Source organism: Eubalaena glacialis, chromosome 2 (assembly GCF_028564815.1).
Source record: "Eubalaena glacialis isolate mEubGla1 chromosome 2, mEubGla1.1.hap2.+ XY, whole genome shotgun sequence".
In the NCBI taxonomy this organism is placed as follows: Eukaryota; Metazoa; Chordata; class Mammalia; order Artiodactyla; family Balaenidae; genus Eubalaena; species Eubalaena glacialis.
In genome coordinates, this window is record NC_083717.1 from 107,885,431 (window position 1) to 107,900,236 (window position 14,806).

Consider the following 14,806-nt stretch of genomic DNA (forward strand, 5'->3'; position numbering starts at 1 on the left):
TCCAGATTGTGGAACATTCTACAGGCAGTCTTTGATCATACTCCACATTTAATACAGTTGTAATCATAAAATTTTGTATTCTTTTTTCAGATAGTATTATAAAACATATTTTTACCTATTGTTATAGTATTTGTAATTTTAATTGCGTTATAGTCTATCAAGTGAATATATCTTTAATCAGCTTTCTTCTGCTGCTGGTAATTTTCTAATTTCTTAATACAGTAGACAACACTGCAGTGAATAATGATTGTGCATATGGTTATTTTCTTCTTTTGAATAATTTTGTTAGGATAAAATTCTTAAGAGTGGCATTATAAGATTATAAAGCTACTCAAAATACACATATTTAGACATAGTTAAGCATAATCCAGCACATGTAGTGGAAATTCTCCAAGGATAATGAGATCCAAAAATGACAAAGGACTGCCTCAAGGTCATCCAGGCATCTAGAGCCTTGCTTCAATACTCAACACTTTATTAAAACCCCCTTTTTGCAATTTCTGAGCCACCGTAAGGATTACATGGGCTCCTTTGCTCATGGGGCTTTTCCATCCTGGTCATAACTTTTCCCAGAATGAAACCTGAGATGACCTGAAAATAAAACTTGTGCAAAATCAAGTCACTTGACCACCCACTTCCCCTCCCAGCCCCAGTGAAGCCATGACTTACTTTTCTAGTGCACTGCGAACAGGAGGCAAACCTCCACAGCTGTGTTTGTACACTGTTTCCAGGATTTGACAACCATGAATCTGTAGAAAATACAGCCTTGTCAAGCTGAATTCCATTTTAATAGTTCATGTAGCACAATCTCATATTCTATACTCAATCAAGAGGGCACAATCTGCAGAGAATGGGGATAAACTTTCTCATAAGATTTTTGTATAGTTCTGATTCTGACTCCAATTCCAACGTGTGGGGGGTTTCCCCACACTACCAAGCAATCCTCTGACACCAGCTTGGGGGGCCTACAATCCAACTCAATTCTGATACGATCCACCCAGAGATAGCATCAGATTCCACAGGTTAAGGGCTCAGTCCCACAAGACTGCCCTCCATTTCTGACGCCAATCACAAGTTCAGGTTGTTCCCTGTGCTTCTAACTGGCTGATTAATAGATCAGAGGTTCCCCCTCCCTGGATTCCACTAATGTGCTAGAGCAGCTCACAGAACTCAGGAAATCCACTTATTCACTAGATTACCTATTTATTACGAAGGATACTAAAGGATACGAATCAACACCCAGATGAAAAGGATACACAGGGCGAGGTCCCGAACAAAGGAGCTTCTGCCCGGCATGGTGGCACATAGAGGCACTCTGGTTCACCAACCTGGAAGCTCTCCAAACCCCGTCCTTTTGGGTTTTTATGGAGCCTTCATTACACAGGCAGGATTAATGAAATCAATGGCCATTGGTGATTGAACTCAATTTCCAGCTCTCTGCCCTCTGCCCTCCTCTCTCCCCAGAGGTCAGGTGGGAATGGTGGGACTGAAAGTTCCAACTCTCCAATCACATGGGTGGTTCCCCTGGCAACCAGCCCCATACTTAAGTGCTTTCCCAAAATCACCTCATTAACAAACTCAGGTGTGGTAGAAAGGGGTTTGTTATGAATATCAAGACACCTTTATTGCTCTTATTACTTAGGAAATTCTGAGTTTTAGAAGCTCTGTGCCAGAAACGGGACAAAGGCCAAATCTATATTTCTTATTATAAATCACAACATCACAATGGTTGTTCTCGAAGTATGGACCCTCCACCTCCCTGCCCCTCCCCATCCCACCCCATCCCCCAGCAGCATCTGCATCACCTGGAAACTTGTAAGAAATGCAAAATCTTGGGCCTCACTCCAGACCTGCTGAATCAGAATCTCTGGGGTAGGGCCCAGCGATCTGGTTTTAACAATCTGCTCCAGGTGATTCTAATGCACAATGAAGTTTGAGAACTACTGCACTAAGGAAAAACCAGAATCATTTAGAGTTGAAATTCCAAGAAAAGAGGTAAAGAAAGCTCTTACTTCAGATTAAGGCCTAATTCAGACTACTTACAAGGTATACACTTTTCTAAAAATCTGCTTCCTCTTTCAATGTCCTTTTGCCTCTGTTTTTTTTTTTTAACTGCTTTATTGAGGTATAATTTATATACAATAAATTCACCTATTTTAAGGGTACTTTCAACAATTTTTAGTAAATTTACAGCATTGTGCAACCATCACCGTAATCCAGTTTTATGACATTTCCATCACTCTAAAAGGATCCCCTGTGCCTGTTTGCACTCCCCCATTCTCACCCACAACCTCATTTTTTAGAGCCTTAGCACTCAGCTTCCTACAACCTCCTCGGCAGGAAGGAAGGTTCACCCATCTGCAATCCCTCTACTCATTTTCCACTCTCCTTCCTGTGGCCAACGGAAGCTCAAAGTCAACTGAGATGTGCCAGCATGTATGGACCCTTACACTAACCCCACTTACCTAGAAGTTCCCCTCCAATTTTGGAAGATGGTTTAGTAGAGTGGTTAAGAGCACAGTCTTTGGAGTCAGACAGCCCTGGGTTTATATCCTAGTTGTACCATTTACTACCATCTGTGTGACCCTAAGCACATTCCTTAACCTATTTGATTTTTTAGAGGATCGACTGTGATAATATATGTAAAGCACTTAGCACAGAGCCTGGTATGCAACAAGTGCACAATAAAAGCTCGATGTTATTTGATGAGGGCCATCAGCTTTGCAGGGTCAAACAGCACTTCCCCTGCTGGCTCTGCTAGCACAGAATGAATGCAGCAGAGGGTAAGTTTCTAGACTTATACAGCAAAAAAATCAAGTAGCAACCTGGCAAACTGACTAGTTAACTAGTTATATTCAAATGAACACTCTTAATAAGCTAAGGCACAAATATAACAGCTTAAGAACATGAATGAACTAAACATATTTAATCCATTTGTCCTTTTTGATCCAATTATGAACCAGCAGATACTTCTTCCAATGTAAAATCTTAAAGCATCTCAGAATCATTAATTCTACCCAGAAAAGACATTCTCTGGACACTGGAGACCCTAACTTTTCAATGCATAGGATAAAAACTTGTGATAAGAATAGGCATATTTAACTAATAAAATAAACATCTGGGTTTCACCCAATGATTTAACAATTCTCAGAAAACTGCCAGTACCCTAACGATAAACCTACTACCTTCTTTCTTTCTAAGGATTAACTTTCTGCTTCTCCTCAAGATCCATATCCAACAGTTCTGAATCCTTAGTGTAAAAAGCTCTCACCTCCAAGTATCCATAGCATTGTTCTCTTACCCAGCAGCATTCTTGGGTATATCTATTATCATTTCCCCCACCTTCTGGACCAGGAGGTGCTTAAGGGCAGGGTCCTAACTTATTTTTGCATTCCTGATACTTAGCATGATACTCAAACAGATATCACTGAATGAATAAATAAATAATAAAAACTACTGAAAACTAGGCTCTTCAAAAAAGAATGTAAAGGAAAATTAATTATGAGTATTTCCTTGGTGCTTACCAGAGCAAAAGGAAAAAGGAAAGTTCTCACCTTTTGACTTTTAATTTGTTCTACTACAACCATCACAGAGGGGAAAAGGAGCTGGAACTGCAAAGGAGAGAATAATTAGGATGGTATATAATCAAATACAAGGAAAAAAAATTAACTCAGGAAATGCCTTTGTTTCTAAATAGTCCCACTTAACATAAAGATGGCAATACCACAGAACAGCCAAGATCCAGTATCCTAAGGCAATTTGCTACAGGGGTTGGCTGCAGATAGAAAGAGAATGGCAGACAGAAGCAGTTTCTATGTTTGAGGCTAGCATAATTGCTAATACTGAGGCCAATCTAGAGCATTAACATCACACAGTAAGTTTTCACTAAATTTGGAACTTTTCAAACAGTTCTGATCTAGGAAAGCACACAGAATATCAAATGCTGGGCTCTGAATCCAGAAGGAAAAAAGTTCTCAAAAATAATATTTTAAGTTAGATTATTCTAATGATATCAACAGATTCCAAAGCATTTTGTTATCTGGGCATCATACCTGATCTAAGGAGTAATTGACATGAGATATGGAGAGATGGGGGTCAGCCAGGAACTGCAACAAAAAAACACTCTGATTATGGCTCCATATAAAATATCTCGAATCTATTTCATCTATGAAAACCGGAAGCGAATGTGAGAGTAGGCTTAGGGTTCATTTTAGGGTATTGAGAATTGATCATTTATAGAAGATTATTAATGTTGATTTTCAGGTGATAACAAAACCAAAGCTAGGGCTCTTCTAAACTCACTCAGGAACCTTTGCCGTGATCCGCTCGCCACTTTGATCATGGCTTGGGCAATCACAGAGAGCACACTTAACCTCCAGCCACGCAGAAAACAGCTCATTCTTAACCACCTGACCGTATCAAAGAGCATTTCAAATCAGGAACATGTCCTCATCTGCTGTCCCAGAGGTGTTCCTTCCCGTATTTCTTCTCACCTCTTGTTCCAAATCAAGCAGTGCTTGGCGATAAGGCTGCAAAACTGAATCCAGCCCCGTGCAGAAGGCCCTTAGGTAGATTCCATGTGACCCACCTTGGCCCTGCTGAGATGGATGGTGATCCTGAAATCAAACAAAGAGAAGTCAACTTTTCAGCTCAGACCCTGAAACCCAAGGAAGACATTATCCTTTATTAATGGCATTTTTTGGTTTAAATAATTCCCTATCAAAGCAGTGCTTCAATGAGAGGAAAACCTGACTGAAGAGACCTTTTAAAATGTGATGTTTTCATTTTCCAAGTGGCTCAGATGTTACAAACAACCAGGTATTACTCCATACTGTCACTAGAGGTTTTTCAACAACTCAATTCTAACCTTATAACTTCTAGCTTAAATCCCTTTGGTGGTTTCCCCTTGCCCCAGAGTAATATCTAAACTCCTCTACATGGTATACAACAACTTCTGTATTCTGGCCCTTACTCTCTCTCCAAAATTATCTTTAACTGCTTCCAACTTCACATCTTCATTTACAAGTTACTCAGCAGTTCCCTGAATGTGCCTTGTTTCTATCTCTCACCCCTGTGAATGAGTGTGGTCTGCTTATAACTATGTGCTCATGTTTGTGACAAATACCTACTCTTCCTGCAGGACCCAACTCCAGCAACTCTTCCCTGCAAAGCCCTTTCTAACTCTCCCTAGGGAATTAATAGCTCCCCTTTGTTACTTTCATAGCATCCCTGTTTAGTGCTGGAACTGAACTTTTGTTTATCTGTCCCCTCACTAGACCAAGAGCTTCATGAAGCAAGGGCCCATATTTTGTTCATCTTTGCGTTTCATTTCCTAGCACAGTTCTTTGAACAGATGGTAACTATTTACTGAATAAATAAAATGAACTCAGTCCTCCTTCTAACAACCATTCTCCTGCCTAGATGGCAATTCATCAAAAACACAAACCTGATAGCCAATGTGTGGAGTTAGAAGACACTCACCAAGAGGCTATTAACAAATATGGTTTGTCTTTCAAGAAAGCTGCAGTTTTTTTGTAAAAGCATTCTTCTTCTACACGGATTGCAGTTAATAGTTGACTAGAGGCCATGATGACTAGCCTTTCTGGCTATGTACTGATTTGCGTGGTCAGGCTCTGGTGGTGGTAGATACCATAGCAGAATTCAGCAACAAATGTGGTAGGAAGCTTGGGCTCAGAGGTTTTAAGGCACACTGTAGCCAGAGGATGCTGCAAAGGATACTAGTAGTTCCTGGAGATAAATGTTCCCAGCTATAATAAGAACAGCACGGGCATAGGGTGAAACAGACCAGATTGGCTTACAACCAGGTGATTTTGTTTTGGTCGTGTCATTCCAGAGAACTGAATGTCTTCATTTATCAGAAAATGAAAGAAAAAATGAGACTGCTTTGACTTTTCAAAAAAAAAAGAGGTACTACAAATATCTTTAGAATTTGGGAAAGTAGGAATTCACATATAAGATCCACATAGTCACACGAATATAGGACAGGTTTGGTTTTTTTAAAGTATTATATACAAACACTTAAAGAGCCCTTTTCATCTATATTAATATGTATACAGGTTCCAACTTTGATCATTGTGTTCTCATTATCATGACTTCATAGCAAACTGGCATTGATTAGGGTTTTTTTAATATAAATTTATTTATTTATTTTTGGCTGCGTTGGGTCTTCGTTGCTGCACGCGGGCTTTCTCTAGTTGCGGCGAGCGGGGGCTACTCTTCATTGCAGTGCACGGGCTTCTCATTGCGGTGGCTTCTCTTGCTGTGGAGCATGGGCTCTAGGCACGCGGGCTTCAGTAGTTGTGGCACATGGGCTCAGTAGTTGTGGCTTGCGGGCTCTAGAGCACAGGCTTAGTAGTTGTGGCTCATGGGCTCCGCAGCATGTGGGATCTTCCTGGACCAGGGCTCGAACCCGTGTCCCCTGCCTTGGCAGGCGGATTCTTAACCGCTGCACCACCAGGGAAGTCCCTGGCATTAATTAGATTTTAAATTCTTTTCTCTGCAACAAAATCTGTTTGAATCAGAATCCCTGTCCCAGAGATGAAAATATAAGGTATTATTCTCTGACTCCTTTGTCCTATAGATTACCACCAAGGGCCTGACAACCAGTTTATATAACAGGGGCTAGGTGGTACTGACTGCATTGTTTCAGAAAACCATCCTTCCTTTTCCTTTCTAGGAGTCTTTGCCTTTCTCTTCGACCAGAATCATTCTTTCCACTGGGAAATAGTCATCATTGAATCAGAGTCACACAATGCAGCAATCTTCTTACTTACCACTGACAGAATTGCAGACTGTTAAAAGTAAAAGAGAACTTTAAAATTTCTCTTAAAAAAAAAAACTTTGAGTGTCTACTATATGCCAGGCACTTTGCATGAATTACCTTGTTTAATCCCCACAACCCTATTAGATAGGTACTATCTATCCCCATTTTATAGGTAAGGAAACTAAGCCTCAGGTTACTGCTAAGCAATCTATGGCCAGTAAGTGATGGACAGGAAAACAGATCTTTTGTCTCTACACTATAAAGCACTGACTTCCAATTAATTTATATTAATCAATAATATTTATTAAGTCTTACCACATGCCAAGAACCTTCTCCAGTTTAACTCTTATTTACAAATAAGAAAAAGGAAGCCTGAAGATTTTAGTTGCCTGCCTCAATGTGACTACGGTAGTTAGAAGCAGAGTGGCAAAGGAATTTGAAATAATGCTTTGTGTTTTCACCTCTGGGACTAGAACTCTGGTCCAGCTCAAACTGATTTAATTCAGGTCTCTTAAAATTTGGGCAAAGCATACTTTCTCTTACATCCATCTGCCTAAATTGGTCCCCATGTATATTTTCCCCTTGTTTGAGGTACAGTCACCTTGCCTTCACTTGAATAATTCCAGTGATGAGAAATTCATAACTTCTTGACACTTACATCACATGAATTACCAATGGATTCATTGAAAGCTTGACATAGCTCCAGCCCTGGGGAGGTGTACATTCCCTGAGAACAGGAACCTACCTGCTGCTGCACATGGCCCGTGTACTGTTCAGTGAACTCGATGAAACGAATGTAGTCTGTGCCCAGCCGGCAGAGTCGATTCAGGACACTGGTTTCACTGGGATGGAGAAATGGGAAGTCCTGTGACACCTGCAGGAGAGGAATAATGCTAAAAACGCTGATGCCTGCTACTCACTGCTCACTAGAACGAAATAGCCCTTTGCAAGATGGCTATTTAAGACGGGTAAGTTCTAGATAACAAAAGTATTTCCAAATCACTACAAAGACGTTGTTCCCCAGTCCCAACTTAATTAGTTATTTATTGAAATAGGCAGTAATTCATGGTAAAGAATTTAAACAGTACAAAATGGTATACATTAAAAATAAGTCAACCTCCGCAGAGGCAGCCACTACTACCTGTTTTTTTTTTTAACTGAAGTATAAATATTATATTGGTTTCAGGTGTACAACATAGTGATTCAGTATTTTTACAGATTACACACCATACTAAGTTATTATAAAAGACTGACTAGGGGCTTCCCTGGTGGCACAGTGGTTAAGAATCTGCCTGCCAATGCAGGGGACACAGGTTCTATCCCTGGTCCGGGAAGATCCCACATGCCACGGAGCAACTAAGCCCGTGTGCCACAACTACCGAGCCTGCGCTCTAGAGCCCGCGAGCCACAACTACTGAGACCACGCGCAGCAGCAATGACCCGACGCAGCCCAAAATAAATAAATAAATAAATTTATAAAAAAAAAAGACTGACTATATTCCTGTGCTGTACATTACATGCCCGTGACTTGTTTATTTTGTAACTGGTAGTGTGTACCTCTTAATACCCTTCACCTATTTCATCCCTCCCCCTATCCCTCTCCCTTCTGGTGACCACCATTTGTTCTCTGTATCTATGCATCTGTTTCTGTCTTGATATGTTTGTCTGTTTGTTTTGTTTTCTAAATTCCACATGTAAGTGAAATCATAAAGTATTTGTCTTTCTCTGTCTGACTTATTTCACTAAGCATAATATCCTCCAGGCCCATCCTGTTGTCGCAAATGGCAAGATTTCATTCTTTTTCATGGCTAAGTATATAACCTATTCCTTATGGAATCTTCCTGGGATGGTCTATAAGGATATATGGGGTTTTTGATCTGGTTGCAACAAAGTCTCTTGAGCAATATTGCTGACTCTTGGTTCTGCAGATTCCAGAGGTTTCTCAGACATATTCTTAGGATTTATAAATTCTCTATGAAAATTTAAATTTTGTTTTCATTTTGATAAAAATGTAAAATTAACATAGCATATTATAATCTGTAAAAGCACCTTATAACTGGACATATAATCTAGTGTCCATATTTTCATTTGTATTTTTAATTTAAATCATGGCCAAATGATAGCCTAGTATGGTATGTAAAGATTTCACAGCAGCTCAAGCAGAAAAATAGTAGTGGCAGAATGTATTCATTCAATCAACTAAGAAAAAAATCATAGCAAAATATACATAAAAGTTACCATTTTAGCCATTATCAAGTGTACAGTTTAGTGGCATTAAGTGCATTCACTTTGTTGTGCAACCATCACCACCATCCATCTCCAGAACTTTTTCATCTTCCCAAACTAAAACTCTGTACCTCTTGAACGATGACTCCCCATTGTTCCTTCCCACACACACCCTGGCAAGTACCCTTCTAATTTCTGTCTCTATGAATTTGACTACTCTACAATATTTATCCTTTCGTGACTGGCTTATTTCACTTAGCATAGTGTCTTCAAGGTTCATCCATGTTGTAGCACATGTTAGAATTTCTCTCCTTTCTAAGGCTGAATAATATTCCATTGTATGTACATGCCGCATTTTGTTTATTCACTTCATTTGTCTATGGACATCTGAGTTGCTTCTGCCTTTTGGCTATTGTGAATAATGCTGCTATGAACATGGGTGTACAAGTATCTATTTGAGTCCCTGCTTTCACTTCTTTTGGGTATATACCCAGGAATAAAACTGCTGGATCATTTGGTAATTCTGTGTTTAATTTTTGGAGGAGTCACCATATCGTTTTCCACAGGGACTGCACCATTTTACATTTCCACCAGCAATGCACAAGAGTTCTAATTTCTCTACAACCTCACCAACACTTGTTATTTTCTGTTTTTTGGTAATAACCATCCTAAAGGGTATAAAATGATATCTCATTGTGCTTTTGATTTGCATTTCCCTAATGATTAGTGATATTGATCATCTTTTCATTTGTTTATTGGCCATTGTATATCTTCTTTGGAGAGTCAACCAACTTTTAGTGACCACGTACTTATCCCAGGCACTGTGCTAACATTCCAAGATTAAATAGTGAACAAAATCAGACATATTTACTACTCCCAAGGAACTCAGAATATTTCACATTCATATCGTATTGTATTTTGTGGAAGCCATCTTTATGTGACAGTAACTGTAGTAATAAATAGGCAAAGAAGAATTTTTCTGTTACTGATTCCACAATAATTTGATTAGGAATCCATTTAATGTAGATTTTAATGACACAATGCTAACCATATCTTCAAGTTAACAACTTAAGAGGTAGCATGACATAGTCCTTAAGAACCTGGTCTCTGGAGCCAGATTGCCTGGGTTTGAATCCCTGAGTTGCCTCTTACTTGCTTGAAATCTTAGGCAAGCAATACCCCTCTGTGCCTCAGTTTTCATACCTATAAAGATGATAATTGTGAGGATTAAATAAATTAATACATGTAAATCACATATGCCAAGCACACAGCAAGTGCTCAATACATGTCAGCAATTTTTTATTATTAGGACAGCTCTACTCAGTTATTAAGTGATACTCCTATTAAAATTGGCATTTGAGCAGTATTTGTTGGCAGAGTTTTAGAAAAGTTCCAGGTCTGGTTACTCTGAAACAACAAACGATACCTTAAAGTTATTGGTACCATTTGGTACAACCTACTTATATGAACAGGCATTCTCTTCATTAGAGTTACTGAAGTCAAAATAGAAAACAGAGAGCCAGATCTGCAGAAAAGTCATTCTACCATTAAACTCAATGTTGACAATTTAGTTTTAGCAAAACAACAGTATATATTACATTAGATCAGTGGTTCTCAGTGGGGGCAATTTTGCCCCCAAGGGACATGGTAATGTCTGGAGATATTTTTGGTTGCCACAACTCAGGGGATACCACTGGCATCTAGCAAGTAGAGGTCATGGATGCTGCTAAACATCCTACAATGCACAGAACGGCCCCCACAGCAAAGAATTATCCAGTCCAAAATGTCAGTAGTGTCAATGCTGAGAAGCTGCATTAGATTAATGTCAATTTGAATTTATCAGTTTGGTAGTTTTATTTACTTTGTAAAAATAATTGGTTTTACAGCTGTTTAAGAGCAACATGCTTGAGTTTATACTTAGCTTAATGTGTATACATATTCAATATTACAATAAAATTATTTTTATCAACACTGGGCATTCATGACAATTTTTCCCTTCATCGAAATGTGAAAAACACTGTTCTGCAGAAAGTATGCAATATTTGCTGATTTTGGTGCAAATTTTTTCTTTCACAAATATCTTAATACGTACTATGTGGCAGAAACTGTACTAGGTGCTCCTGGTACATCTATGAAGAAGACCACTGTGGTCTTAGCCCCCATGGGCAACTATGTGAGAGAAAGACTAAACATAGGTAACAACAATAAATAATATGAATTGTGATGTCCTATAAGGGAAATAAACAAGTTGCTGTGATAGAAAATAATGGCATAAGGAGTATACTTAAAAAGGTGGTCAGAGAAGGTTTTTCTGAGAAGGTAACTTTAAAGCTGAGAACTTAAGGAGGAAAATATCCGATTGAGACTTTTTTATAAGAAAAAAATGAAGGCAGCTATTGTTCCCATATTCTTTCATCTCTTTTTACTTAGCACACACAATTACTTCCTGAATATTTTTCTCCTATATTCCTGACATTGTGCTAGTTTTACAGGAGAAAAGAAATAACAAAAGGAATCTGTTTGATTTATAAGTTTTATACACCAAGAATGTAAATTTTCTGCTCCTCTACAGCTTATACTACCAATTCTCATAGGAACAGGCATGACTTTGTGATCACACAGAGCTAGATTCAAATCTTGCCTTATCAAGACCAGCCACCACAAAGTTCTCTGAACTTCAGTTTGCTCATTTGTAAACTGGGGCCAACAATACCTAAGTTACTAAGTTATGGAGATGATTAGATAATATTACTGGAAGCAGGAGTAGAAAAGAGTGGTTCAGATACTGGAGCCAGACAAAACTGGGTTCAAAAGGAAACAGAAGCTTTAAATGACACAATAGACCAGATAGGTTTGATATGTATAGGACATTCCATCCAAAAACAGCAGATTACACTTTCTTCTCAAGTGCGCATGGAACATTCTCCAGAATAGATCACATCTTGGGTCACAAATCAAGGCTCAGCAAATTTAAGAAAATTGAAATCATATCAAGCATCTTTTCTGACCACAACGCTATGAGATTAGAAATCAATTACAGGGAAAAAAACATAAAAAACACAAACACACGGAGGCTAAACAATACGTTACTAAATAACCAAGAGATCACTGAAGATATCAAAGAGGAAATCAAAAAATACCTACAGACAAATGACAATGAAAACACGACGATCCAAAACCTGTGGGATGCAGCAAAAGCAGTTCTAAGAGGGAAGTTTATAGCTATACAAGCCTACCTCAAGAAACAAGAAAAATCTCAAATAAACAATCTAACCTTTCACCTAAAGGAACTAGAGAAAGAAGAAAAAACAAAACCCAAAATTAGCAGAAGTAAAGAAATCATAAAGATCAGAGCAGAAATAAATGAAATAGAAACAAAGAAAACAATAGCAAAGATCAATAAAATTAAAAGCTGGTTCTTTGAGAAGATAAACAAAATTGATAAACCATTAGTGAGACTCATCAAGAAAAAGAGGGAGAGGACTCAAATCAATAAAATTAGAAATGAAAAAGGAGAAGTTACAACAGACACTGCAGAAATACAAAGCATCCTAAGAGACTACTACAAGCAACTCTATGCCAATAAAATGGACAACCTGGAAGAAATGGACAAATTCTTAGAAAGGTATAACCTCCAAGACTGAACCAGGAAGAAATAGAAAATATGAACAGACCAATCACAAGTAATGAAATTGAAACTGTGATTAAAAATCTTCCAACAAACAAAAGTCCAGGACCAGATGGCTTCACAGGTGAATTCTATCAAACATTTAGAGAAGAGCTAACACCCATCCTTCTCAAACTCTTCCAAAATATTGCGGAGGAAGGAACACTCTCAAACTCATTCTATGAGGCCACCATCACCCTGATACCAAAACCAGACAAAGATACTACACAAAAAGAAAATTACAGACCAATATCACTGACGAATATAGATGCAAAAATCCTCAACAAAATACTAGCAAACAGAATCCAACAACATATTAAAAGGATCATACACCATGATCAAGTGGGATTTATCCTAGGGATGCAAGGATTCTTCAATATATGCAAATCAATCAATGTGATACACCATATTAATAAATAGAAGAAGAAAAACCATATAATCATCTCAATAGATGCAGAAAAAGCTTTTGACAAAATTCAACACCCATTTATGATAAAAACTCTCCAGAAAGTGGGCATAGAGGGAACCTACCTCAACATAATAAAGGCCATATACGACAAACCCATAGCAAACATCATTCTCAATGGTGAAAAACTGAAAGCATTTCCTCTAAGATCAGGAACAAGACAAGGATGTCCACTCTCGCCACTATTATTCAACAGAGTTATGGAAGTCCTAGCCACAGCAATCAGAGAAGAAAAAGAAATAAAAGGAATACAAATTGGAAAAGAAGAAGTAAAACTGTCACTGTTTGCAGATGACATGATACTATACATAGAGAATCTTAAAGGTCCACCAGAAAACTACTAGAGCTAATTAATGAATTTGGTAAAGTTGCAGGATACAAAATTAATGCACAGAAATCTCTTGCATTCCTATACACTAATGATGAAAAGTCTGAAAGAGAAATTAAGGAAACACTCCCATTTACCATTGCAACAAAAAGAATAAAATACCTAGGAATAAACCTACCTAGGGAGACAAAAGACCTGTATGCAGGAAACTATAAGACACTGATGAAAGAAATTAAAGACGATACCAACAGATGGAGAGATATACCATGTTCTTGGATTGGAAGACTCAATATTGTGAAAATGACTATACTACCCAAAGCAATCTACAGATTCAATGCAATCCCTATCAAACTACCAATGGCATTTTTTACAGAACTAGAACAGAAAATCTTAAAATTTGTATGGAGACACAAAAGACCCCAAACAGCCAAAGCAGTCTTGAGGGATAAAAACGGAGCTGGAGGAATCAGACTCCCTGACTTCAGACTACAGTACAAAGCTACAGTAATCAAGACAATATGGTACTGGCACAAAAACAGAAACATAGATCAATGGAACAAGATAGAAAGCCCAGAGATAAACCCACACACCTATGGGCAACTAATCTATGACAAAGGAGGCAAGGATATACAATGGAGAAAAGACAGTCTCTTCAATAAGTGGTGCTGGGAAAACTGGACAGCTACATGTAAAAGAATGAAATTAGAACACTCCCTAACACCATACACAAAAATAAACTCAAAATGGATTAGAGACCTAAATATAAGACTGGACACTATAAAACTCTTAGAGGAAAATATAGGAAGAACACACTTTGACATAAATCACAGCAAGATCTTTTTTGATCCACCTCCTAGAGTAATGGAAATAAAAACAAAAATAAACAAATGGGACCTAATGAAACTTCAAACCTTTTGCACAGCAAAGGAAACTATAAACAAGATGAAAAAACAAAACTATAAACAAAACAACCCTCAGAATGGGAGAAAATATTTGCAAACTTATCAACGGACAAAGGATTAATCTCCAAAATATATAAACAGCTCATGCAGCTCAATATTAAAAAAACAAACAACCCAATCCAAAAATGGGCAGAAGACCTAAATAGACATTTCTCCAAAGAAGACATACAGATAGCCAAGAAGCACATGAAAAACTGCTCAACATCACTAATTACCAGAGAAATGCAAGTCAAAACTACAATGAGGTATCACCTCACACCAGTCAGAATGGGCATCATCAGAAAATCTACAAACAACAAATGCTGGAGAGGGTGTGGAGAAAAGGGGACCCTCTTGCACTGTTGGTGGGAATGTAAATTGATACAGCCACTAT

General features: G+C 38.2%; 1 protein-coding gene across 4 annotated transcripts in view; it reads right to left on the reverse strand.

The window, feature by feature from the left end:
- The window catches only part of TUBGCP4 (tubulin gamma complex component 4), a 49,432-nt gene that overhangs the window by 32,467 nt on the left and 2,159 nt on the right, over nucleotides 1-14,806 (reverse strand). For all 4 annotated transcript variants that reach the window (XR_009699397.1, XR_009699396.1, XM_061180398.1 and 1 more), the window contains exons 2-6: nucleotides 7,530-7,658; nucleotides 4,494-4,616; nucleotides 4,053-4,106; nucleotides 3,555-3,611; nucleotides 670-749 (exon numbers count right to left, since the gene is read on the reverse strand). Coding sequence is in view for 2 of the 4 variants with exons in the window: in XM_061180398.1 (XP_061036381.1) it covers nucleotides 670-749; nucleotides 3,555-3,611; nucleotides 4,053-4,106; nucleotides 4,494-4,616; nucleotides 7,530-7,658 (443 nt within the window). In the remaining 2 variants the exon portion in view is untranslated. The remainder of the gene's footprint in view (nucleotides 1-669; nucleotides 750-3,554; nucleotides 3,612-4,052; nucleotides 4,107-4,493; nucleotides 4,617-7,529; nucleotides 7,659-14,806) is intronic.